Below are 25,660 nucleotides of genomic sequence, written 5' to 3'. Positions count from 1 at the left end.
ACTGTTCTTTTGATTTATTTTTATAGTACTTACCTTGCTGAAATTGTGTTGCAAGGACCAATTAATTATTGCTTGTAAAGTCACAGAAATTCTTGGATGAATGTATTATGAATGAAGAGCATAAGGCACTGTTAGGGTTATGATTCCTCCCTTGAAATCATACTACATAATGAAACTTTTGTCACCAGGACTCGTCCAACTTGTTTTTATTTATCTCATTGGTGGCTTCTTTTTTTAACCGAATACAGCTCATAAAAAATCTAGTCCTTGCAGTGATGCCACACTACCTACTGTGAACGCAGCCCAGCACAGGAGGAGCAGCTCAGCTACAGCTGGCACCAACAGGTAAGAGCTCCTTTTTCAAAAGGCAAGACAAGAAGCTGCCACCGAAGCAATGGGCATTGTATCATTTGGCTTCCATGCCACACTTCCTAGATGTGGCAGACTATCTTCCCCAGCTGGCTTTGGCTTTCTGGTCAGTTTTGACCAAAAGGCAGGTTTTTCTCCTTTTCCACTTGTTGATTCTGGGAGGCAGCTGGAAGGGCAAGAAGGACTATTGCCCCAAGCAGCTCAATCAAACTCCCTTCCAGGGGACATTATTACTGCTTTTTTTTTTCAGGGTGCATTTGACCAGAAATATGGGAAAGTGACTGCAGAATGAGAACTTAATGCCTCATTTTCTCTCCATAGATTTTTAGATTGGAGTTGAGAGCGAGAGAAAAAACAAGACAATTTAACTTTTCTTTCGCTTGGAAATCTGTTTCATTAAATTAAGTACAAACAAGCTTAGGAAAAATTTTGCTTTTCGTTAAATAGAAGACATAATCCTCTGCAGAGATTTTTTTTTTGGTTTGTCAGTTTTTTTCCCCCTCTCCCTTCCTTTTTATATTTTAATAGTGCAGACATTGTTGTACAGGGTGACTGGATTTGGATCTGAACACACTCATCATTTTTCGTTTGTAAACTTGTTGTATTTTCCCACTTCTACTTTTTCTCATAACTGAAAATTAATGGAGCTAATTAATTAACTATTAATTAATTGTTACCATTTTGTTTTTATTGGTACTTCTAGGGTCTGTTTTTTTTCTTTTAAAAGATGAAATAGTTGTTTGTGACAATTTACATCTTGAGACAAAACTATAAGGGGACTATTTATTTGGGAGATTTACAGAGGGCTTTCAGTAACATGTCCTGGGAAATTTACAAAAAAGTAGGCTACTTGTCTATAAGCCTTTGAAAACTATTTGGGTTACATGATATCCTGAAGATGTTCCACACTTGCTGCTATTGTGCTGCCACTATTGAACAGTGATTGCATTGTATTTGTTTGTATTATGTTGCAAAGTCTGAAGATGATTTTTCTGTAAGCTCTGAAAAGAGAAGTTTTCAATAAAAACTTGAAACAGAAAACAAGAAATCTGGATGGTGGGCGTTGAAAACAGCATAGTAAACTAGATACAGACTTTGGGCATTAATGCAAGGAAGGCAGCTAGTTAACAATTGCTGTTTGTTTCAGAAGTCTTCTGTCAAGGAAGGCTGTTTATTACAGGAATAACACATTCCAAAGCTTAACTACTTTGTTTCTCAGTAAAGCAAACAAACAAAAAACACCTCACACATGCATGCATGCACGCGCACACACACACACACACACACACACACACTGAATTCAATTTCTTCTGAGTTGGGGAACTTGCCCTTTGAATAGCCTATTTTGAAGGAGCACTGATCCTGGAGATAGGGAAGGAATGAAGGGGTTTCCAGAAAAGGTTACATTATCTCTCCAAATAACCTGCCTTGATTTTTTTTTTATTATAAGAAGAAAGCCCCAACTTTTTTTCAATATTATGTTGCTGTACCTACCTTGAAGATTTTGTTGCTCTTCTTACCTAAATAGCTGACACCTAGCAGGGGAGGCACACACTCCCCAAAAGTATGGATTGGGGTAGGACATAAAGTAAACCTGATATCAATTCATTTTCATTTAATTAAACTTAAAATTATAATTTCATCCTTTCACCTGGATGGTGCTGCATACCAGAGCATCTCCCATTTAAGCCATAATCTTCTACCTGGAGAAGACATTGAGAACAGACACTGTTCTGTATACCTGACAAGTTTATTTTAAAAAATTTTCTTCTCTGGAAAAAAGAACGTTTTTCACCAAACTGCAAACGTTAAAAAAGCAGAAAGAAATTTCACCAGTTCTGTTTGCTTCAATATGTAGAATCTCCTTACAGTAAATAAGCTTCTTTTATGAATCAATATCTGGACCAGGATTGCTCTCTTTTCTATTCTAATCTCGGTATCCTATTTGATTTACAAGAAATGTCCTCAGGATTAGGGTTGTAGAATCCCACCAAAAATTTACCATTTGTCAAAATGTCTTAGCCTTTCTTCCAGCAATTCATGCATTTTGAAAGAGCACACCTACCCTTCTGTATGTGAGCCTATTGGTTGAGTTTAATCCCTGTTTACCACTTATCTGGTGAAATGAACAGAGGCTACTTCTTCCACTGCATTACTTCTTCTGCATCAGCCATCTGAGTAAATTTCTTCTAGAAAATACCCCAGCTTGAGCTACTGCTAGATAAATCTTGCTTTCAAAATAGTGCTGAAATAAGACTAGCAAACTTGTTGGATGATGTGTGCCCAACAGAAGTTCTTAAAACCATTTTTTAAAAGTGTGCATTGCTTCTTTTTAAAATCGATATTTATACTGAGGAAATTTTAAAAGGTATTAGAAGAAGATACATTACAATGAACTGAACAAGTATTTTTATGAAGAGTTTAGGTTTCCTTTAATGTTGATTAGCAAAGCAGAGGGAACTGATTATTAAGACCACTCTGATTTCTATTTTGGCATTTGTGCTTCCTTTTTATTCAATTGCATTCTTGCTTTTCTACTTCTGTAAATTAAAAAGTAGCAGAATGGAACCTAGAGACAGTGCAGATGAATTAAAAGGGGGAACAAACAGCTATATTTATGTGACTTGTACTAAATCACAAAATAGGGTCTATGTAAAAAAGTAGTTTCATGTTGCTTTGTAATATCAGATTTATAAGTGATTAGAATTAAGGCTCAATATAAACAGATAGCTGTTTTGTCCTCCCAATTCTTTATTTTTTAAGTTGAATTTATTTATGAAAATATTTATATGTTATTTATATATTATTATATGTCAGTGTGGAGACTTTTACTTCCACAATTTTAGTCTAACTATGTATGATGGATGGTATCTATAAAGGGTAATGTAGTGGTCTACAGGAAACATCCATTTCATAGGAAGGAGAGAGTGCATTTCAATGGAGTGTGTGAAGAGGTGAGGCAAGAGACAAAACAGCCTATTGCTGGATCAAGAGACAGAGAAAGAGTTAGGAAAACCACTCCCTAAAATCTCCTAGGATATATTCCTTAGGGAGAGAATAGTACTGGTTTAATCTAGAAAGATCCCCCCATATCTATCTACACCTCTCTCTCTCCCTATCTATCTATCTATCTATCTATCTATCTATCTATCTATCTATCTATCTATCTATCTATCTATCATCTATGAGGAAATAAAGACCTAAACTTTGGCTTTTGTTCTAGGTCATTTTTTGTCTGGGCCTGACACTCAACTGGCTCACAACTATTGGAATTGTTCCAGCTGTTTGAATGGCATCAGCTAAGAAAAACTGATACCCAATACATTTTTTTTAAAAAAATGTGAAGGCCTTAACAAGTTTACTTCTTCAGATGTTCTAGATTAATGTATAGAAATTGGAGTAATACAGAAAGGGCCAGCATAGGTGACCTACTTTCTACTGATTTTCAAACTCTTATATTGTCAGGCAAATACACGGGTTATTCTTTAAATTCTTAAAAGAGTTATACTTAAATTGGATTTGTGCTGCCCTCAAAAAATGGGTTCATAGGACCAGTCCTACAATTAGCAACAACCCAAGCAATGGTAACAGATTGGAACTTTACCACACTTACTTTACTCCTTATCCTCCACACTGCCATCTAAGTAGCCTATGGAGATACTTACAATGACCTCCTTTTGAATGTCCTTGGCTTTGAGAAGCTTCTATGCTCAGGCTAATATGTCTTTTGGAAAACACTGCATATTTTTTCCCCTGCTTCTATATTTGGGAAGCAACCTGTGCAATTTTTTGGAACTGTCAATTGGCAATGTCAACTCCAATAATTAATTCAGAGCAAGATACTGTGAGTGAATTATCTCATTCCACATGTCAAATGTAATCTCTGAGAAGTTCCAAACATCTTATTTATTTAGATCTGAAAAAGAAAAATCAAATGATAAAGCACTAAATATTTCAATAGAAGCTGTTTAGAGCTTATTTGTATTTATGGGAGAGGATTTATTCCTATGGAGAGAATAACTAATCCTCTTCTATCCAAAGCTATGAAAAAATCAGCCTTTAAAAAAAACACACACTCACATCTCAGCCTCTAATAGGTTCAATGCAGTTCAATTGCCAGAGGGTGTGCATTTTACAGATAACAGATAATCAGAGTTGGGACCTTGTAGGTCATCTAGTCCAATCCCCCGCCCAAGCGGGAGACCCTACACCATTTCTGACAGATGGTAGTCCAATCTCTTTTGAAAGTCTCAAGTGATGGTGCTCCCACAACTTCCGAGGGCAAGCTGTTCCATTGGTTGATTGTTCTCACTGTCAGAAAGTTTCTCCTTATTTCCAAGTTAAATCTCTCCTTGTTCAGTTTCCATCCATTATTCCTTGCCTGGCCTTCAGGTGCTTTAGAAAATATCTTGACCCCTTTCTCTCTATGGCAGCCCCTCAAATATTGGAAGACTGCTATCCTGTCTCCCCTGGTCCTTCTCTTCACTAGACTAGCCAAGCCCAGTTCCTGTAACCATTCTTCATATGTTTTAGTCTCCAGTCCCCTAATCATCCTGGTTGCTCTTCTCTGTATTTTTTCTAGAGTCTCAACATCTTTTTTGTAATGTGGTGAACAAAACAGTGGTCTTACTAAGGCTTTATAGAGTGGTCTTAGTACCTCACTTGATCTTGACTGTATCCCTCTGTTAATACAATTTAGGATTGCATTAGCTTTTTTGGCGGCGGCTGCACACTGCTGACTCATATTTAGCTGGTTGTCCACTAAGACGCCAAGATCCCTCTCACAGTTACTGTTATTGAGCCTAGTTTCACCCAGATATTGAGCCTGGTTTCACACAGCTCATGTAAGCATGTGGCAAATGCATTGTGAGCTGTTCACAATACATTTGCCATATAACATGCTGCTTGAATACCTTTGTCCTGAACAATTTCAGTTTCTTGGATCAAAATATGATTTTGTTCCTGGCTTAGATGATTTTGAAAAAAGAATAACATATTATCTAGGAAATTAAATATAGGAATTTTTAATATGACCAAAAGCAAGCAAGATAGCAGTGCCTATTAACCTTGGCTGAATTGGGGGGAAAATAAGAAGAGTCAAATCTGATTACTGCATGGATGGGAGATCACCATGAAATGTCAAGCTATACATATGATATATTAGGAAACTGAAAAAAATATCTTGAACTAAAGTCATAACTTCCATATATTTGCTTAGCAAACTATAAGAACACATAGCCATCCACAAACAGAATTAGAAGCAAGGAAAATTGATAAAAAGCACAGTATGGATATATAGGACAAACTCTGTCTCTTACATTATTGTGTGAATAATCATGAGGGCAGGGACAAAAGTGGGGCAATCAAGAAGAACATTTTGAGATGTTGGCTAACATCAAATGTAGTACTGCTTTCAATCTATATATTCTTTCAATCTATATATTTCCATACAACACACACACACACACACACACACACACACACACACACACACACCTATGCAGGGGTGGGATTCTACCAGTTCGCACCTATTCGCTAGAACCAGTTGTTAACATTCTAAGCAGTTCAGAGAACCGGTTGTTAGAAGAAATTACTGGCCTAATCCTGTAAGGAAGGCAGGAAGGAAACATTCTGGTGTTGCTTACAGAAACTGCCTCTCCATTAACCCTTATTACATTCTTGGCAGGATTAGACTTCCTGTCTCAGGAATTTCTCTGGAGTTTTTTCCCCCTCTTTGCTGGTACTTTGCTTGTGTGGAGTGACCATTCAAAGTTACAATGGCACTGAAAAAAGTGACTTATGACCATTTTTCACACTTACGACTGTTGCAGCATCCCCATAGTCATGAAAGGCCAGGTGAGGAGATGCGTGCCTCGATGTGAGTGATATTGAGTTGGCCATGCCCAGCCAATAACATGACCACCAAGTCATGCCCACCAACTAAGCCACACCCACAGAACCAGTTGTTAAAAAATTTGAATCCCTCCCCTGCACTTATGTATATACATATGTATGTATCTGAGCTAGACATAGGCCATCTTTTACCTTTTTTAATTGTTTCAGTTTTATTGAGTCCAACTCTAATGATCCAGTAAAGTTAGAGATGCAAGTAAAAATTCTTAACTTAGTGGATTGTACTAAACAGTCATTTCTCATCCACATCATCACAGTTAAAGATACGTAGCAAGCCAGATAGGACTGGAATTGTTTTGTGTGGGAAACAATGTCCTTGGTGTAATTAAGAGAGCTGAGAATTATACTTTATTTCTCTTAGAAGATGAAGTAAAATGGGCTGGCTTGAATCCATTTTAGATTTTACACTAATTGCATTTTTCATGTAGATGCCATGGGGTTTGTTTGGTTTTTTCTTTTCAAAATCTCCAAGGGAAGAATATTTCTTTCTTTGTATTTTTGTAGCAAACCTTGTGAGATTGCCTGGCAGGTAAAAACTTGCCCAGAGCCACCCCCTAAGCACACAAATGAGCAATTCTAAATCCACATCTTGCTTTTCTGAACTTAACATAAAACTACTCTGTGCTATTTGGCTTGGCACTGTAACAATAAAGGATTGGTGGAAAAGGAAAAATAAATTTCCTTTTTGCTCATGTAAGTGAGTATGCTTTAGTCTGTTGATAAATAAACAGTCCGAGTTCTGCTCTTTTGCCACATCTAGGTGCTCTGCAAATTTAACCTTTGTTGTCATTTTAAACCCTGAAATAGTCACAGATTGAGAATGAAAATGAATTATGGTTGAAGCTTTTTATTTTTAATTGCATCTAAAATTGACTTGGATTCAAGGATGGAACTTGAAAAGTTCTTTTTCTTTTTTTATAATTAATCATTATGACAGGTTTGAAAACACAGAATTCCACTGAATACACCACACTTAAATTTTTGTACAAAAAAACTGGATTCTGAGTAGAAAAGTAACAAATGTCCTTTTCACTTACAATTTTCATTTTAGCCTCTAAAAACAATTTTATAAAACTGCATGTAATATATAGTTAACAAGTACTGTGATGGATCTTAATGGAATTTAGTTTTATTCAACATGAAATTGCAGATAAGTTATTTGGAAGTATAAGATTGCCCCAAAATGAAGTTGGAATCTGACTAACCAGAACATGGAAATTTTTAAGGTCTGATTAAAAAGACATGCTTTCTATGCATATCAGAGAATGGATCTCATTAAAAAAAACCCATTCCTGGTTCTTTGTATTTCAGCTTAGTTTCAATTTAGGACAGTAAGGGAAATCTTTATGATATAGTACATATATTATCTTATTCTCAGGTCATGGCTGAGGTTAACTAACTTGGGATCTTTCTGCTCTAGTGTGAAAATACTTTTCTATCTTGCTCTATGTTCCATATATGGTCTTTCTGTTGATGAGTTGGAAGGACAGTGATTTGCCCAGCTTCTCTTGTCACTTTAGGTAGAATTGCAATGAGGATGGTGCAGGAAGTCTCTATTTTCCCCAAAGAACTGGTTTTTTAATGTTTGTTTTAATTTTAATCTTCTTTAGTACTTTATGACTAAGTAGAACAAACTGATATTAGTGTACTTTGCGGTGTTCAGGGATGAAACCAAGGCAAGTTAAAACAAATTTCTGGATGTGTCTGTGGCTCAGTGGCTAAGATACTGAGTTTGTCAATCAGAAAGGTCAGCAGTTCGGCAGTTCAAATCCCTAGCACTGCACAACAGAGTGAACTCCCTTTACTTGTCCCAGCTTCTGCCAATCTAGCAGTTCGAAAGCATGTAAAAATGCAAGTAGAAAATAGGAACCACTTTGTTGGGAAGGTAAACCTGAGCTTTCTAGCCTTGGGTTGATCTTTTCTCCTAATTGCTTTGGGAATATGCACCCAAGCATTACTTCTAAAAACCCTTGAATGTGTCAGAGATGGCTTTCTCCTATATAGCACTGCATGTGGAGTACTGTTAATAGAAGAACTCCTCAGCCTATTGCTTAAATAATTAGCAGTCAACATGGCTTTTCCCCAATATGACTTGTTCAGACCAGAATCTTCCAGCAGTGAGTCTTTCATTGTCTGAAAGACACCATTCGGCCTCTCAGTTATACCATTCTCAGTGGCTGTGTACGGATTTGTGCATCTGTCTTTTATTCCTAACTATCCCAACCACTCTTGAAAACTTGCTAACATGAATTCTGAACCTCTGTCAGTTTGCAGCTGACATACTTGTTGTTTATATCTCCTTTCCACAAAGCTTACCCATTGGTTAAATTTCTATAGCACTATTTTACTCCTCAGTAAATAGCAGAACCCAAACCTGCTGTAGTCATTTACAATGACCAAGCATACTTTGCTCCTCCCAAACTGGCTTGCATTGGCCCCACCAAATCTGCATGTACCAGCTCTAGAGCTCTTGTTGTCTACCTTGTGCTACTCTTGCTTACAGGAAATACCTTTGATTATTTATATACTGCAAGCCCAAGTATGCCTTTACACCCTTTTAAGTTTGTACCATTTGCAAACTGTTACATCTTTTGCAAAATTCTGAAGCTGGCATGGCCAAGCTTTCTATGCAAGAGATGAACACATGAATCATGTTAGGCCACATTTCCAAATGTCTGGTCATATTGAACCTTTTGTTCCTGTAACACATAAAGAATATCCTGCTTTATACCCTGTGCACATACATTCCCATTTCTTTTTATGAGACACTTCCTGTTTACAAATGTGGTCTCAAACTCTTTTTGATCTAGACTAGAAATATTCAGTAAATTATGCTCAATTTCAGGCACACATAATATGTTACTAAACTTTTCGTTCAGACATAGAATCACCATACTGCCTTTTCCAGTGACTTTAGCTTACTGGCCATTTGCCAGTGCCACTGAATCACCTCCAGTTGGATCCATTTTGAAAAATAATTTAGAATTATTAACAATTTTTTGACTAGCCCCACTGTCTATTAACCATTTGTCTCTACTATTACAATAGCTAACTTTTGCAACAGTCGGCTGTCCATCGGTTGTCTTTCTTCCTTGCAAACAGTCTTTCTTCAAACGATTTTTATCACCATATATGAAACACCACCTTTTTGTTTTCTTTTCTGCTTCTTTCTTTGTAAAAAAAAACTTTGCTGGGTTGTAATCTGTTTTCTGTTCTTACTCTAGTCTTTGTAGACATCCTGTCTCTACTCCTTGGGTCCCCACCTCCATTTCTTGTGGCTTTTTATAAAATGGCACTTGTTTTCTTCTGAAATCAAACAGGCTTTTAGAGCTTCCATTCGTAAGCCTTGTTCTGGTTTGCACTCAAAAACTTGCTGAAACAATGTCCCGCATTCCATTCCATCAAGACTGTTTAATACCAATAGCACCCTCTGAGATTCAGGAATCTTTATTCCATGCTGTTCCAACTCAATAAATAGAGTTTGCATTCACAGCAAATGCTGCTCCACACTCTCTTGTGGTAGCAACCAAATTCTGTATAATTGTCTTGATAATTGCACAATATTGCATGCTGATGCACTCATGCACACTTCTCAATTTCAGCCAAACCTCATTTGCAGTCTTTAAACCACCTATATTCAAAAATTGTTCATCTTCTAAAGTTAAGATGATGTAGTCCAGTGCCTTATCATGCTCCCTTTGATCTGCTGCTGCTAATGGTGCCTGGGGTGGATTAACAACAATATCCCGGAGCTCCTCTGCCTTGAGGAAGCATTCAAATTTTGCAGCCCGAACAATATAATTCTTCTGTCCCAATTGAGGCAGAAAGCTCTCCTGAAAATCAACAGCCATCCTGCAAGCTTTCTCAACCTTGTTCTCTTTTACTATAACACAGGCAGTCCTTCAGCTTAATTACAGTTCAGTTTTACTGTTGCTCTGGTGTGCTTTGGGCCCATAACCTGTCAGAGTTTGCAGCAATCCAACCAGCACACAAGTAAATAATTCAGCAGGATTATTCTTTATATATAATATTACACTGCTCAAAAAAATAAAGAGAACACTTAAACAACACAATGTAACTCCAGTCAATCACACTTTTGTGAAATCAAACTGTCCACTTAGGTAGCAACATTGATTGACAATCAATTTCACATGCTGTTGTGCAAATGGAATAGACAACAGGTGGAAAGCAAAGGCAGGTAGCAAGACATCCCCAATAAAGGAGTGGTTCTGCAGGTGGTGACCACAGACCACTTCTCAGTTCCTATGCTTTCTGGCTGATGGTTTGGTCACTTTTGAATGTGGGTGGTGCTTTCACTTTAGTGGTAGCATGAGACAGAGTCTACAACCCACACAAGTGGCTCGGGTAGTGCAGCTCATCCAGGATGGCACATCAATGCAAGCTGTGGCAAGAAGGTTTGCTGTGTCTGTCAGCATAGTGTCCAGAGCATGGAGGTGCTACCAGGAGACAGGCCAGTACCTCCTACGGCCTCCACGTCCGTAGGAGGGCAACAACCCAGCATCAGGACCTCTGCCTCCACCTTTGTGCAAGGAGGGACAGGAGGAGCACTACCAGAGCCCTGCAAAATGATCTCCAGTGGGCCACAAATGTGCATGTGGCTGCTCAAACGGTCAGAAACAGACTCCATGAGGGTGGTATGAGGGTCCTCAGACCCCTTGTGAGACCATATGCTGGTGCGGTTGGCCCTGGGTTCCTCCTAATGCAAGACAATGCTAGACCTCATGTGGCTGGAGTGTGTAAGCAGTTCCTGCAAGATGAAGGCATTGGTGCTATGGACTGGCTCACCCATTCCCCAGACCTGAATTCAATTGAGCACATCTGGGACATCATGTCTTGTTGCATCCACCAACGCCACATTGCACCACAGACTATCCAGGAGTTGGGGGATGCTTTAGTCCAGGTGTGGGAGGAGATCCCTCAGGAGACGATCCACCACCTCATCAGGAGCATGGCCAGGCATTGTAGGGGGGTCATACAGGCACATGGAGGCTACACACACTACTGAGCCTCATTTTGACTTGTTTTAAAGACATTACATCAAAGTTGGATCAGCCTGTAGTGTTTTTTTCCACTTTAATTTTGAGTGTAACTCCAAATCCAGATCTCCATGGGTTGCTAAATTTGATTTCCATTGATAATTTTTGTGTGATTTTTGTTGTAAGCACATTCAACTATGTAATGAAAAAGTATTTAATAAGAATATTTCATTCATTCAGATCTAGGATGTCTTATTTTTGTGTTCCCTTTATTTTTTTGAGCAGTGTATATAGTATGATGCATATATACAATATTATGCAGCAGAGGTCAGAACCAGAAGAATCCAGAAGTATCCAATTAATAATCACAGAAGCAATAAAAACACAAAAGCAAGATATTACAGAGGCGCACACACACACACACACACACACACACACACACACACACATATATATATATATATATATACACTCAGGCTCCGAGCTGTCTGGGTCATCAAACAGATGGCTGACCTATTACCATGTCCATTCCAATTTATGAACCTTATACACTGACAAAATCCTTGGCATAGAAAAGAAAGTAAATGTCTGGCATTGTTCAGGTCAGCCATTAAAGTGGGATTTCCCAAGAATCCGCTCAAGAATATTCAAACATTAGATTCAAATGCTACAGGGTCAGCTGAGAACAAGTCTTACTATAAGTGCTTTTTCCCCTGCTTCTTCCAATGTTCTCTTTGTGGTTTGCCTTTACAATCAATCTACAGACTATCTGAAGTAGCACAAAGGGGTATAGTGTCCATTTTATGACATATGAATAACAGTTTATGGTAGTATAGATTATCTTTTTTAGCAAGTAAGTGGAAGGAGTATGCCGACTACAAATACAGTGACTTAAACACATTCATTTGCTGTCACCTGATCAATTTCATAATTGAGGATTTGAAATTGGTTATTTCTGGTTTTTAAGGGATCCTGAAGGCTCAGCTGTTAAAGATGCTGAGCTTGTCAGCTGGAAAGCTGACAGCCCAAGTTTGAAACCTGAGTCCCATGGGTGTGTTATCATTACTTGTCTCAGCTCCTGCCCATCTAGCAGTTTAAAAGCATGCAAACATGAGTAGATAAGTTACCATCTTGGTGGGAAGTTAACATTCTGTGCATCTCAGCATATAGTCAAGCTGGCCAATGGAAATGTCTTCGGACAATGACTTCCTCAGCTAAGAAATGGAGATGAGTACTTCCTCTAGAGTTTGTTTGTTTGTTTGTTTATAAATTTTATTGGCTGCCCATCTTACTATAGTGTAACTTTAACTTAGATGAAACACTTACCGTTACATCTAAGTTAAAACATAAAAAGTTAAAATCAAACATTAAAACCAGACACATGGGGAGGATGAGGCCAGTAGGGTAGGGATCTGGGATCTGTTATTACTCAATCAACCACCACAATTGCACTATTCCTCTGCTGGGGTCTGAAGCTGACAGGAAAAGCCATGTCTTTAGGCCCTTATAAAAAGGAGGCAAGATGTTCCCGAGGGGAGGAGCAACAGCAGAGAAGGCCCTCTCCAGGATCCTGCCAGCCAGAATAATCAGGCTGACAGGAACCGCAGCATGCATCCTCTACCTGCACGAGTGGTATGGGCCAATCCCAGTGGGGTGAGACAGGCCCTCAAGTAACCTGGACCAATCCATGAAGGGCTTTAAAGGTGATCACCAACATCTTGAATTGCACCCAGAAGCAGATTGGTAAAGAGGGTAGCTTGCAGAGCGGTGGTGATACAGGGGCCATTCTTGGGGTCCCCCAAACTGCTTGTGCTGCCACTCTCTGCACCATCTGTAGCTTCCAGGTGTCTTCAAGGGTAGCCTCCTGTAGAGCACATTACAATAATCCAGCCGTCAGATGACTAGCGACTGAACAACTGAGTTGGAAATGATTTATTTCTGGTTTTATTCCAATATCATAGTGATTATGTGCCATTGCAACGTCATAGACAAATTTCCTCCATGACAATCTGTTTCTAACATTAAGGCCTTCCAATAGTGCGCTGATCACTACTGCATTTAAATCCACCCACTTGCTTCTGACTATTTTCTTCTTCGCTTTCCTTCCACCCTTCTCCGTATTACAGCCTTCTCCAGATTGCTGAGTCTTTGCATAGTAGATCCAAAATGGAATAATTTGAGTATTGGCATTTGTGCCCCAAGTGAGAATTCTGGGTTGAACTCCACAATACCCTTAAGCACCTGATGAATTATTGCCTATTTTTAAAAATTGGAAATACGAGACACTAGAACCAGTAATGGGAACAATTTTATGAAACTGCTCCTTCTTCATGACTTGGTGCAATGGTGGGATTCAATTTTCTTTTACTACCGGTTCTGTGGGCATGGCTTGATGGGCATGACTAGAGAAGGATACTGTAAAATCTCCACTCAGAGGTGGTGTTTTCTGGTTCTCCAAACTACTCAAAATTTCCGCTACTGGTTCTCCAAGACTGGCCAGAACCTGCTGAATAACACCTCTGACTAGGTGGTATAAAGAGTTACGATTTTTGCCCATCTTAATATATAATTTCATAATGCAATAAAGCTGCTAGTTGGTGATGTTCTGATCTTCAATTTACTACTGTGCAGCCAAGGCTAGAAGATAAAAGGAGTTCTGCATACGATTTTGAATTAGAGAAGATATTTGAATTAGTCTTGTTGTTCTGCCTTTAAAAATGCAGTATGCTGTTTCACTGGGGATGTATATATTCTATATTTACATTCTGGGTCAAGAAAATATATTATGTGACTCATAAACATTTTGCAAAACAAACCACTTTGCTTAATTTATCATCTTTTCCATTTCTGCATAATTTGTTTTGTTTATAATTATCAAGAGAAGAAGCATTAAGTTTTGCAGTATAGTGAAACACTAGAGAAGTTCTTCAGCTGCTGGATTGGCTCTGTGATGATGAGTGTATTCTCGGGATCTGCTTTCCCCAGTGGTGGGATTCAATTTTTTTTTACTACCAGTTCTGTAAGTGTGGCTTGGTGGGTGTGGCAGGGAACGGATACTGTAAAATTTCCATTCCCTCCCCACTCCTGGGGGAAGGTTACTGCAAAATCCCATTCCCTCCCCACCCCACTAACCTGCTTTCCAGCTCCATTCTCCTGTGCAGGGCAACAAAAGAAGACCCAGCTGATCAGCTGTGACTTGGGAAGCAGAGAATAGATGGGTGTGGGGCCAGTCAAAGGTGGCATTTGCTGGTTCTGTGAACTACTCAAAATTTCTGCTACCGGTTTTCCAGAAATACTGAATACTACCTTTGACTTTCCCCCTAGTAATTGCAGCTCCAGGATGGAGGAAAGCCTCAAATCCAGGAGCAAGCTTTACAGGCTGCCTGAAAAATTTCCTACACTCCAGCACAGATTCTCCGTTGGACCCTTGAGAAAAATATATTTTTCTTCTCAGCCAGGTCTTGTGCCCTTTTGAGGCCAAGTGCTTGTATTTCTGCAAAGTACCCCATCCTTGACAATCTGACTTTTTCAGTATTTTCTATCAACAACAGCAGCTGGTTCACTGATAACGTGAAGAACTCAGCCCCATGCTATTACTCCGATTTCCTGCTTCCCTGGCATGGTTTAAGGCAGGGGTGTGTCAGGCTTGCATTGTAATGGCGTCATCATGTGACGTACCATGGCCTTTTTTCCTCTTTGTTAAACTAGGCATGGGTATGGCCAGTGTGTGATACCCTCAGGCCCAGGGGATGTGAGTATGACATCTCTGCTGTAAGGCAGTGTAAAGTTAGTTTGGTTTGTATAGAAAGAACTAATCAGGAATGGATTTAGCCATTGCAGCCTGAACAGTGTGATGACCTGTATGGATGATGCAATCATGAGAATTATTTAGCTGTCATTACTACACTGTCTGTCCTGCTTCTGAATTTGTGCATGGTTGTCTGTTCTGCCATCTTCAGAACTTCATCTTCCTCCTTCTTCAGATCTTCATCTTCATCTCAGAGCCACTCAATCTTTAAAGTACAGTATATTGAAATAACATGTCGCTTATTTATATTACACTTTGACCATATTATCCTTACTGCTGTTCAGCAAGTAATTTTAAGCCATGATCCTTGCTAACAAATAGGGAATGATTTTATATTGTAAAATTTGCCTTATTTTGATATTCATTCCTGAAATGCTTCTTGTGTTTCTCCAGATCTGGCAAAACTTCCTGAACTAGGCATGAGATACAAATCTTGAGCTGCAAGCTCTCTTGATTTGGCTTCAGGGAGGAGTAACACAGAGTGATAGCTCAGCATATTGCATCACATCTTTTGTATCAGGTATTATCAAGACCTTGAAGGGATGTCAACTCTAAAAGTAATTTCTCACTGAAGACATGAATGCCACCAGTTGTCAATTCTATCCAGTAGGTGGTTCTACACAGGGTAATTGTTTGGACTTGGTGAGTGGTTAAATGGAAAAATTGGACATAGCTAGAATTTCCTTTGGAATTTTGAACATAGATATAGGACATTTTCAAGGGGGGAGGGTAGTATGGAATATGACAGGAGATAGTAGTAGATAAGAGATAGAAAAGCAAACTGAATTTGCTGCTGAAATATTGTTCTGCCCTGCTGTTAAAGTGATGGGATCATTTGCAATAGGGCATAGAACATCAGAGTTGAAAGGAACCTTGTAGTTCTTCTAGTCCAACCCCCTAGAAAAGCAGGAGACCCTATATAATTTCAGACAAGGCTATCTAGACTCTTGTTAAAAGACTCCAGTGATGGAGCACCCACAATTTCTGAAAGAAAGTTGTTTCATTAGTTTATTGCTTTCACTGTCACTCTCTTTGGTTTAGACTGTTTCTTCCTTAGTCAGTTTCCATCCATTGCTTTTTGTTTTGTCTTCTAATTAACATCATTATAGAATTAGTCTAAATCAAGATTCTCTAATCTACTGTTTATATTCTGCCATAAGCAAGAGTGATATGTAATTGAAGTTGTTGGAAGATAAGAAAACATATTAGCTGGAGAAATTTGTGATGGTGCTCTTTTCCCTATTTATGTCATCTTCAGAGATCTCTGCAGTGGAGGTCAAAAAGGTGCAAATAAGAAAAAAGGTGTTGCACTAATGGCAATTCATTGCCTTTTGTTCATGTGTACAAATGTGTGGTGTGAAGGCCTTGTTTTGAAGGTACAGTGCTACTTTTACCATTTTGTTGAAAGCGTTGGATTCTGTCAATGCCTCTGGACATCTTCTTTATTTTTGAAAACAAATCTTAAAACTTTGCTGGAAGAGAAAAAGAAACAATTGAACATTTAACTAAATTAAAGGGAGAAAATCCTTCACTGATTCTGTTTTCATAATAAAATACTTTCAAATTTATGGATATTTTTGGATATTGGGTTTGAATGGCAAGTATGGACACTATTAGGTAGGATGTTCAGTTACTGTATGTATGTCTCCTTGCAAAAGTGTGCATTTCATATTTCTCATGCATTTCAGGAGTTGTGTTATCATGGTGGTATACCACACACAGTGACATTACATTGAAGAGACAATTATCATGCTTCATTTCATTCATTACAATACAGCTTTAACAAAAAATAGCAGTATTAATTTTAATTCACTACATATTTTTGATTAAAATATACAGTGCAACACAAATAATAACATTCTGTTTTGAGCAGTAGTATCTGTGCGGGCTTTTAAAAAAATGTCAAAATGGTAGTTCAGTTCTGTCCCTTTTGTATGTGTGCATGAAATTAAGCTACAGTAAAGCAAGTCTCAATTTATAAATTGGCAACTGAACCATATCAAATGGCTTGGAGGTCTTCTAGTAGTACAACCCTTGCCCAAGCAAAGCCAAATGGTTGTCCAGTATCTTCTTAAAAGCCTCCAGTGATGGAGCACCTATGACTTCTGAAGGCAACCCATTCTGGTTGATTGTTCTCACTGTCCGATTTCTCCTTAGTTCTGGGTTGCTTCTGATAGCCAAATCTGGCCCTAGGTTCTGCCTTGGTTTACCTTCCCAATAAGCAACCAAGTTGGAAGATCATTTAAAAGCAATTTATTAGGGTACCCCCCAAAAGTGGGATCTACCTATGAAAAGGGAGAACCTCAAGACCCATCTTACATTCTCTTTTATAGTTAACACAACAAAGAAAATGCACGAAGAAAGTTGATTGGGCACAATAAGCGCACCAACGTGCCTACCATCTCTGTCCTATTGTTTCTTTTTATTTTTCTTATATGTATCAATTTCATGTATCCATAACTATGTTTATACTTATACCTGTTATCTTATAATTGCTTGACAAAATAAATAAATAAATAAAAATAAATGAAGGATAAAAGTAATCTCTCCTTTGCATAGTAAATCAACTACAAAGGTTGTTTGAAGTTCATGAAGGAACATACCAGACACCAGTTTTGCACTAACTTTTTTTTAAATCAGGAAATAATATCCATCCATTCTTCTGTAGTTTATCTTCTCAGTTTAGGAATTAGAAGCTATCAATCAAACCATACAGCGATGGAATAGGTTTCCTACATTCCAGTCTATAGTGGTTTGATAAATCCTCATAAAAGAGAGAAATAAGCTAAATTAAAATACAAAGTAACTATGTTAGTTAACAACTTAAAAAATCCATGTCATGGGCCCCTCTCTTATCTTCTTGATTAGTTTCCATCCATTGTTTCTTATCTTCCCTTCTGCTGATTTGGAAAATAGGTTGACCTCCTATTCTTTGTGGCAGTCTCTCAAATATTGGAACACTGCTATCATGTTGCCCGTAGTCCTTCTTTTTAGTTAGATTCAATTCCTGCAACAATTCTTCCTGTGTTTTAGCCTCCAGCCTCCTACTGTACTTAACTTTGTTGCTCTTCTCTGTACTCTTTCAAGAGCCTCAACATCTTTTTTTTATATTATAGTGGCCAAAATTGATTGCAGTATGCCAAGCTTGGACTTGCCAAGGCCTTATAAAGTGGTATTAACACTTCACATGATTCCATCCCTCTGTTAATGCAGCCTAGGATTACTTTGACTTTTTTGGCAATTACAGTACACTGCTAGCTCATATCTAAGCGATTGTCCACTAGGACTCCAAGATCCCTCTCACAGTTACTGCTATTGAGTGAAGTACCACCTATATGAACAGCATTTAGTTGTTCGTACCAATCACCAGTTGTTCGTACCATTGACTTTCATTTTGTTAGATAGGGCTCAAGATTTGGAAGACTACTTCATCTAGTTACTATACTCTATATGAGAGCATACAGGACAAATCCAGAAAAGCATGGACTAAGCTTGTCCATCCTATTTTATCATTCTCTTCAGTGCCTCTTGCTTCATTCTGCATAAGGTATAGATAGATAGCTCTTGTCTTTATAGTGTCTGAGTAGGATGCTGACTTTTCAGTACTCTGGTTCTCATATGCTATGTTCATCATCTGTAAGGTTGCCTCAGTTCATGATATGGGTACGTCCAGTTCATTCAAATGCTTGAGATAGAAGTTTTATTTTTAAGCATCAAGTTAAATACTGACATTAATTGTGTATGTTAAGGATTTTTTTTATTAAGTCTATATACAAATATCCTGATTCTCTCTTTCAAATTCCAAGAATGAGAGGCAATTCTGGGCCAAGATTTTGACAATCCTGAAACTCCACTGAGTCCCTTTCCCCACCCAGGCAGTTACCCATAAATTTGGATTTCCTAATGGGACTAGTCTAATAGTATTAGAATTTGCTGCATCCCTGGGAGCATATAGTATAGAAATAATAGGGTGTATTGCTCAAGGTCCTCACAATGCGTAATGCCTCTTTATGTATTAATCATGGGAGAAGTGTCTTCACCACTATTAAAGAAGAGCGCAGCCCTGTCTTCCGTGCACTGCTCTCACATGTCAAATGCATGAACATGTGAGGAGCTGCTTGCATACAGGCTTTACCAGTTCACATGCTGTATTGGCTGCTAGCTGCTTCAGGCAAACTCCTTGCCTCCTTCTGCTGACAAGGTGGTTGGGAAGACTTAGTTCTAATTCTGTTTATTCCTTGGAAGGGAAGCATTGTCATTGGAGTTGTTCACTAATAGCATTTGTGGCCTCTGTGGAATATATATGGATGCTGCTACTATGACCATTATTAAAAGCATTGATACTCCATTGAAGCATGTATTTGTTTGGGATATTTGAAACATGGGATGACATATTGGGCAGAGGGTGGATCCGGGTGATTTGGGAGGAATCTCTCAGACCCAAGGACTAAAGAAGGCACATTAATGGAACTGCAAAGAAGAGTCTATACTGCCTACCATGATTTTTTTTTTGGTGAGCTTAGTTAGTCAACAAATTCTTTCACATCCCATACACAACATGGAGGTAATAATATTTAGGGTTAAGGTTCTTGCAAATATTACAGCAATCATTTACATGAAAAACTAGATCAGGGAGTTCTTCCTTAGGAAACATCACTTTGAGGCCTGCTTCAAGGAGAACAGAGCTGGAGCCAGAGAGAATCAATCGTGAAGGGAATTTGCAGCATTGTACATTTAATTTGGAAAAGGAAGCACAGCCAAAGTTTTAAAACTGCAAATCCAGGATGTAGCTGAGGGCTGCAGGTTTCCCATTTTATTTTAGACATGAATGTAGATCTTTTAATGTTGATTTTATAGTTCAGAATGAATATTAAGGCACTAGAAAACCAATGGCCACTGTATATGACAAAAGCCTAAAAATAAAAGCATGACTGGATTTCTTAGCTTGTGTGGGCCTACCTATATTTGTAGTACATAATTCTCAGCATGAGCATGATCTTAGGTGAACCAGTGGACGTGGTCAAACTTTCCCCTTTTAAATGAGTGTAAATTGAATGTAGAATAATACCTGATGTGGTTTTGCAAAATAGGGGAATGAAATTAAATACTGCACTGCCTGAATTACTAATTCTGTATTTATAATTCACAAAGGAGACGGCAAAAAGATTTCAAAGTAAATAATTATTTGTGGGATTGTTTTGCTCTAGTTGTTCCTTCCCAGCCCACTAGATCCAATAGGAAGGCTGTGCTCTTGGTCCATTTATTAAACAGGAACATCAGACTGGCCCAAGGATGTATGGCTTTTCTGCTGAACACACCTTCTAAAACACCATACTCCTGAAATTCGTAGAGTCCTAACCCTGCTAACATTTCAGGAGTTCCTGAAGATTTGAATATTCCTTTTGGGGTCTGGAAATTAGATGAGCTGATCATTATGAATTTCTTTTTTTTAGGATCAGAACTGGGTTTATTTTCAGGAGTTCCTGAAGATTTGAATATTCATTTTTGGGTCTGGAGATTAGATGAGCTGATCACTATGAATTTCTCTTTTTTAGGATCAGAACTGGGTTTATTTTCAACTGCCATTACTTTTCTTATTTTTCTTATCTTCGTTCGCTTTAAACTAATGTGTGCCTACTATTACTGAAATTGTAAGATGCAATTGTAACTATTATTGCAATATATGAAATAATGAATGATGAATGAATGAATGAAGATTAATGCAGTTAATTTATTATTAGTTCAGCAGTATTTTTAATTCATTCATTTGTGAAACATTTAATGTGCATAAACATTAAACAACCCAAAAGAAGATTATAGCAGAAATTAAGTGCACTACTTAAGGTTCACTGTGTCGCCTACAAAATCTTATATTTGCCCATCTTCTCAGAATGTCTAGGTCAAGAACCAGTCCTTGGGAGCCATGGATGATTGCTTTGCTTGTGTTAGCGATATTGCTGATCTTAGCCACTGCCATTGGTTTGCTTGTCTACTTTTTGATATATGGTAAGTATATTTCTTGTTCAGTCCATATGATTTGAATGGTTTTGTGCTTGAAAATCTTTCAACAATCAAAAAGAAAAAAATATATGTAATGCATTTATTTCCTGAAGAATTTATAGCAACTTTTATTCCAGCTGGACCATTTCAGGCCATCTGGCAAAGAACATAACATATTTGTTATGTTTTGCAGTGTTTTTCTGCCTGATTTCTTTGTTGGTGTATCACCCAAGGCAAAGTATGATCCTGTTATATCCTGCCAGATATAGCATTATGCAATGGGCAGAAGGAATAACCCTGAGGAATAGGATGAAGAGCTACAATCAAGACAATAGTCAGATAAAGTCCAGTGCAGAAATGTAAATTGAGAAAGCATAGACATGACCCTCCCTATTTTTCATGAAGAAAAAAGAAAGGAGGGAGTATTTTCAGGCTTGCAAAATTCTGTGACTCTATAACCTTATGCAAGTAGTCCTGGACTTACAGCCATTTATTTAGAGACTAAAGTTATGACATTGCTCAAAGAAATGATTAATGACCAGTCCATTTATGACCATTACAACATCCATACAGATACATGATTATGGTTTGGGTTGCACAGAAACTGGATCACACTTACATCAGTTGCAATGCTATGCAATCGTATGATAGCTATTTGTGACCTTCCCAACCAACTTCCAACAAGCAAAATCAATAGGGAAACTGGGAAATTGTGGTCAGATGATGTGTCAGTTAATGCTACTTGCTTAACAACTGTGGTTAAATAAAGGGTTGTAAAATTGGATATGGTCATCTTTCTTAATGTCTGTATCACTTAATGACAATTTGTTGGTCCAATTATGGTCATTAAGTCAAGGACCACATGCAATAAAATTAATACGGGTGGTCCTTGACTTATGACAATAACTGAGCCCAAAATTTCCATTGCTAAGCAACAGAGTTATTCAGTTTTGCCCCATGTTATGACCTTTCTTGCCACAGTTGTTATGTAAATCATTGCAGTTGTTAAATCAGTAACACTAGTAGTTGTTAAATGAAACTGGCTTCTCTGTTGTCTTTGCTTTTCAGAAAGTCACAAAAGGTGATCATTTGACCTTGGGACATTGCAACCTCCTAAATTCATGCCAGCTGCCAAGTGTCTGAATTTTGATCATGTGACCATGGGGATGCTGTAATGGTTAAAAGTGTGAAAATGTTCATAAGTCACTGTTTTCAGTGCTATTGTAACTTTGAACAGTCACTAAATGAATGGTTGTAATCCAAGAACTCCAGGTATTAACTGCCTATCTTTGGCTTCCAAGCTTGGTCTATTTTAGAGGGCTAAACATTGTTGTTAGAGCTGCCACAAGTCTTAAAATTTGGATATAAAGTAGTAGAGTTAGTAAGCTGCTTGAAGACTACTCCTGGCACAATAAGCCCAATGAACATTGATGAGATTGTGAATGGTATCTGATATGTCAAAGGAAGAACCTGTTCGTGTTTTGTTTTACTGGATTGAAACCTGATTTAAAGGGCATATATCGGTATGCATTAGTGGTGGGATTCAAAAATTTTAACTACTGGTTCTATGGGTGTGGTTTGGTGGGCATGGTGTGGCTTGGTGGACATGGCAGGGGAAGGATACTGTAAAGTCTCCATTCCCACACCACTCCAGGAAAAGGATACTGTAAAATCCCCATTCTCTCCCCACCCCATCCCACTAACCTGCTTTCCAGCTTCATTCTCCTGTGCAGGGCAACAAAAGAAGACCCAGCCAATCAGCTGGGACCTGGGAGGCAGAGAATAGATGGGGGCAGGGCCAGTCAGAGGCGGTTCTCTGAACTACTCACAATTTCCGCAACTGGTTCTCCAGAACTGGTCAGAACCTGCTGAATACCACCTCTGGTATGCATATACTCTACAAGAATACATACACTGCAACATTTGCATCTTAGCAGAAAATAGCCAACTCCTGATTCTGGCCTTTTACCAAGGAATTTTAATTCTTTCACTTGAGATTCTGAAAGGAGGATGAATAATAGAATCAGTCTTGAGACATGCCAACCATTAAGCATGAGAACACAGTTTATTATTTCTTTGTAGCTTCTTTCACTTGACATACACTCTATCTGATAGCTCCAAAACTCAATAATTTTACTTATCCCGGACCATTCATAGTCCAGGTCAACTTATTCTACTTAACCTGCATTTTCCCCAAACAAAATATGGAAAGTATGTTAAAATCCTTTGCTTAAGAGTTAAAATATGTCATTCACACCATAATAGTTAATCCTCTAAAACATTAGAAAATTTCTTCTGTTGATTGCTTAATTGTATCTCATTGTTGTAAATTAATTGATACTATGGTATAAATGCTTTCATTCTCCCCTCTTTATATACAGATCAGAAACAATTCTTTTACAATGCTTCCTTTAGAATCAATAATGTGCAATATCAGCCTAACTTTGACAAACAGACTTCAGCAGAATTTAGAGAACTGAGCAGAAGTATTGAGGTTTTGGTAAGTGAGAATGATTTTTTAATGCATTTAATGTTCTAAACTCTATTCTGGAGAAAGAAAATGACCAGAGAGACATAGAAACTTTGGGAGAGGACAATCCTTGACTGTCTTTCTGTTTTTTTAATTTGGAAATTGATGTGGGATTCTGCAAATTGTAAATCCTTCCTTGCCCTTTAGTAAGCTGCACAAACTTCCTAGCATATTTTATGAATGTCAATGTTGTCTATGCTCCCTGCAAGCTAGCTAAAAAAATACCCCATAAGAAACAATGGGTTCTGTTAATAATAATTTATTTATTCAAATAAATATATATGCCAAATATATATTGAGGAAACATTAATCAGAAGAATATGAGCATGATTTCAAAATTAGAGAAGGAGACTCCAATAATTTGAGCTACATTGCTAATACTATTCTGAGAGTCAAAATGCAAATGATATAGTATCTCTAACAGTAAAAGTCAGGACTAAGATTAAATATAAAGAAGGCCAAACTAACAGTAACAGATGCTCCAATCAGCCCTAGAATTGATAATGAAATGAATTAAAATTGGTGGATAACTTCTGCCTTTTAGGATCAGCTATTTAAGAGAGTAAGAAAGATGACCTTTAGGAGCTGGCAAACGAGCTAAAGCATTTCTTAAATGTATAATAGATAACATTTGGAATTGACTCAGGCAGATGCTTCCCCATTTAGTGGAACTGTAAAAAGGAGAGGAGTACAACACGACTTGCAAGATTCTGTTATTATAGCCAATGTCCATAAAAATAGTTTTAGCCTGTCTTTGAAACTGAGTCCCAATCTGGTCTACCAAGTGGGGTAAACAACAGTAAAAGAACCAACAGTCAAGAAATGTACTGTAGTTTAGCAGTTTGTAGAGCACCAGTGAAGACCTTGAAAAAAATATGCAGATGCTGAGATATGCCAGTATCTACAAAGATTGAAATGGTGCAGGTAATGATTTTTCCATGTGACACTTTGTGGAGTATGAAAATTGGGCTTCCAAGAAATAGGATAGAATAAATATTAATGCTTTTAAATTTTGATGATGGAGAAGAGTCCTGAGAATACTATGAAAAACCAAGAAAATGAACAAATGGTTCATAGAACAAATCAGGCTCGAATTATCATATTAAGGACATATTATACAAACAGCCAGCTCTCTAAAGAAGTCTATAATGCTGAAGAAGATGGAAGGAGAAATAAAGGATGTTCAGCAGCAAGGTGGATGGATTATTATAGTCATAGTATGTGCGCTATTTGGAAGATCTAGATGATCAGTTTGGGAACATAGAATTTTGGAGAAAAATTATCTATGTGGTCATGGACAATTGAACCAACTTGATTGTAAATATTCAATTCAAAGACAGTATTATCGTATCCCAACACATGGAACTATTAGCAGAATTAGCAAACATGAAGATATTTTTCCAACTGGGTGCATTAGCTGGGCTTGGCACACGCCACATGCCACAGGTTGAAGGAAGCACACGCCTACATATGCTTAGAACATTATGCAGTTAATACTCTTTAAATAAATGCCCTTTGGGTTAAGTTTAAGTGTTTCATAACAGCATGCAACAACTGATAGAAGGTATTCCAAGAACTTTGATATATTGCTGTGTGTATCATAAATGAATACAGATAGTCCTCATCTTATAATGCTTCATTTGGTGACTGTTCAAGGTTACAATAGCACTTAAAAAGTGACTATAACCATTTTTCACACTTATGACCATTGCAGCATCTCCATAGTCACATGATCAAAATTCAGATGCTTGGCAACTGACTCAATTTATGATGGTTGCAATGTCCTGGGGACACATGATCACCTTTTGTGACCTTCAGACTAGCATAGTCAATGGAGCAACTAGGTTCACTTAACTTAATAACTGCAGTGATTCACTTAACAACTCTGACAGGAAAAGACATAAAATGGGGCAAAATTCAGTTTACAACTATCTCCCTTTGCAACAGAAATGTGGGGCTCAACTGGTTGTAAGTCAAAGATTACCTGTACAATCAATGATTAAAACTGGACCTCAAGAAAGCCAGGTCTTCAAGTATTAAACT

At 37.9% G+C, this 25,660-nt stretch overlaps 1 protein-coding gene across 1 annotated transcript in view; it reads left to right on the top strand.

The window, feature by feature from the left end:
- The first annotated feature begins 258 nt into the window (after positions 1-258).
- LOC113448799 (transmembrane protease serine 11E-like) overlaps positions 259-25,660 on the top strand; it is a 39,473-nt gene continuing 14,071 nt past the window's right edge. Inside the window, exons 1-4 of the mRNA XM_026719599.2 lie at positions 259-345; positions 15,481-15,607; positions 20,978-21,093; positions 23,469-23,587. Of these exons, the coding sequence (XP_026575384.1) occupies positions 20,979-21,093; positions 23,469-23,587 (234 nt within the window). The 5' untranslated portion in view covers positions 259-345; positions 15,481-15,607; position 20,978. The remainder of the gene's footprint in view (positions 346-15,480; positions 15,608-20,977; positions 21,094-23,468; positions 23,588-25,660) is intronic.

This window comes from Pseudonaja textilis, chromosome Z, assembly GCF_049901715.1.
Source record: "Pseudonaja textilis isolate UNSWEBS1 chromosome Z, rPseTex1.2, whole genome shotgun sequence".
NCBI classification, from domain to species: Eukaryota; Metazoa; Chordata; class Lepidosauria; order Squamata; family Elapidae; genus Pseudonaja; species Pseudonaja textilis.
The sequence above is the reverse complement of the archived record's forward strand: the minus strand, read 5'-3'. Positions and strand labels throughout refer to the sequence as shown.